Source organism: Pediculus humanus, genomic scaffold (assembly GCF_000006295.1).
Source record: "Pediculus humanus corporis 1103172107629 genomic scaffold, whole genome shotgun sequence".
In the NCBI taxonomy this organism is placed as follows: domain Eukaryota; kingdom Metazoa; phylum Arthropoda; class Insecta; order Psocodea; family Pediculidae; genus Pediculus; species Pediculus humanus.
The window spans coordinates 50,110-52,476 of NW_002987242.1; the positions used below are offsets into that span (position 1 = coordinate 50,110).

The 2,367-nt window shown below is 25.9% G+C and overlaps 1 protein-coding gene across 1 annotated transcript in view; it reads left to right on the top strand.

Annotated features, from left to right (window-relative positions):
• Window positions 1-1,243: 1,243 nt before the first annotated feature.
• Window positions 1,244-2,367, top strand: part of Phum_PHUM254340 (Coronin-6, putative) — a gene marked incomplete at both ends in the record, with an annotated part of 2,382 nt that continues 1,258 nt past the window's right edge. The window contains 4 exons of the mRNA XM_002426417.1: window positions 1,244-1,441; window positions 1,529-1,781; window positions 1,871-2,049; window positions 2,129-2,350. Of these exons, the coding sequence (XP_002426462.1) occupies window positions 1,244-1,441; window positions 1,529-1,781; window positions 1,871-2,049; window positions 2,129-2,350 (852 nt within the window). The remainder of the gene's footprint in view (window positions 1,442-1,528; window positions 1,782-1,870; window positions 2,050-2,128; window positions 2,351-2,367) is intronic.

Here is a 2,367-nt window from a genome sequence, read left to right on the forward strand (position 1 = left end):
GTGACCTTTCTGTAGTAGATCCATAAACGCGAATAGTATCATCACAGTTTTCGTCGAAAACATCGTCTACTGTAAATTTTTTTTGATTTCCAGCCATTGCAAATAAAAAAATTCTTATCGTACTTTAATAAAATTATTATACAAAAAAAAAAAAAAAAAAATTAATTTTTTTTTTTTCTTCTTCTTTTAATTTTTAAAAATCATTATTATTATCACAAAAATTATAACTTATATTTAATTAAGTGAATAAAAAAAAAAAAAAAAAAAATAATATGCTAAGCGCGGTTTCTAAAAATAATTTAAATATTATTTTAATAAATAGATCAAAAAATATTTTGACTCAAAGTTTAATAATAATATTTCTTAAGTAAAGTCATTATTAGATTTGAATAAAGTCAAAAGCGCAACTTAAATTTTTGCAAGTTTTTTTTTTTTTTTTAAACTCCGAATATTTTCGTAAGTTTCATCAATAATTTTTTTTTTATTTATAATAACATTATTTGAAATTTACAAGTTGAAATTTTGATTTACTACGTATTACCAAATAAGGACTTTTTATCAGTCTTCCGGTCTCAGGTTTTTGATTTCAATGGACGCCGCCTAGATTGAAAGTTTTCTTTATTTTCTTTAATATTTTATTGGTTTTTTTTTTTTTTGTATATATTATTTTTAAATGTTGTTGAAATTTATTTACTTATATACAGTGCAATAAAGCATTTAATTTGTAAGATATATTTTTTAAAATTACTTTTTATTTAAAGTATGTCATGAATAATGTAGGCTTTAAGGAGGGGGCAAATTATTTAAGGTTATATGACAGTTTCTTATTGTTTAAAAAATTATTATTTAAGTTTAACACGAGTTTTTTTTTTTTTAATTGAATTAAAACAAGAATAATTCAGTTTTTATATTTATTTTCTTATATACGTTTATTAAATGTTACATGATCGCATTAATCAAACGTAACATCAACTTTGGAATTTTAATGTCGCAGATAACATTTATCCAGTTTGTAGATAACGTTTTTGTATAAGGTGTAATGAGTTCTTAGTGATATTAAATGTCAATAATTTATAAGAATATTTAAAAAAAAAAAAATATTTTAACTAAAATTTTTTTTTTTTTTACTGTAGGGTGAAGGGTATTGAGGTTATATTGTAAAATTTTTAAAAAATAATTTTTTTTTTTTTTTTTTTGATTTACATTAACCTAAATGAAAATCATTTTAAATTTTTAGATAAAAATGTCATTTAGAGTGGTAAGAAGCAGCAAGTTTCGTCATGTTTATGGTTCTGCTCTTAAGAGGGAACAATGCTATGACAATATAAGAGTATCAAAGTCTTCTTGGGATTCAACATTTTGTTGTGTCAATCCTAAATTTTTAGCTATCATTGTAGAATCAGCTGGTGGTGGTGCTTTTATCGTTTTGCCTTTGAATAAGGTAAAATTCTTACACATTTGAAAATTTTTTTTTAATCAAAAAAAAAATAAGCAGATGAATAAAAAGTTGAAAATTTTTTTTTATCAGGTTGGAAGAATAGCAGCAGATTATCCTTTGGTAGGAGGTCATAAAGGCCCAGTACTTGATATTGCTTGGTGCCCTCATAATGATAATGTAATCGCATCAGGCTCAGAGGATTGCGTTGTTAAAGTTTGGCAAATTCCAGATAATGGACTATCTCGTACTTTGACGGAGCCAGTGGTCGATTTAATTTATCATCAAAGAAGAGTCGGGTTAGTTTTGTGGCACCCTACTGCTAAAAATGTTCTTTTAACTGCAGGTAAGTGTAATTAAAAATTTTTTTTTTTTCTATTAAAATTAATTCTATTAAATAATTTGTACTCGATAACTTTTTTTTTGTTAAAATAGGGTCGGACAATCAAGTACTTATATGGAATGTTGGAACGGGTGAAGTTTTAGTTGAAATAGATTGTCATCCGGATATTGTTTATAGTGCTTGTTGGAATTGGGATGGCTCACAACTTCTTACCACTTGCAAAGATAAGAAAATAAGATTGATTAATCCTCGTACTGGAGCTGTTGAAGAGGTAGTTGAAAAAAAAAGAAAGCATAATTAATTTTCTGTTTATTCACTTTTTAGAAATTTTAATATTATTATTTTAACAGGAAGCAGTCAGTCATGAAGGTTCGAAAGCTGCCAGAGCAATTTTTTTGAAAAGTGGACTTATATTTACAACTGGTTTCAGTAAAATGTCTGAACGTCAATATTCTCTAAGGGCGCCTGAACATCTAAATGAACCTATTGTTATGGTGGAACTTGATACAAGCAATGGAGTAATGTTTCCATTGTATGATGTTGATACAAATCTAGTCTATTTATGTGGCAAGGTGAGTTTTTGAGGTCA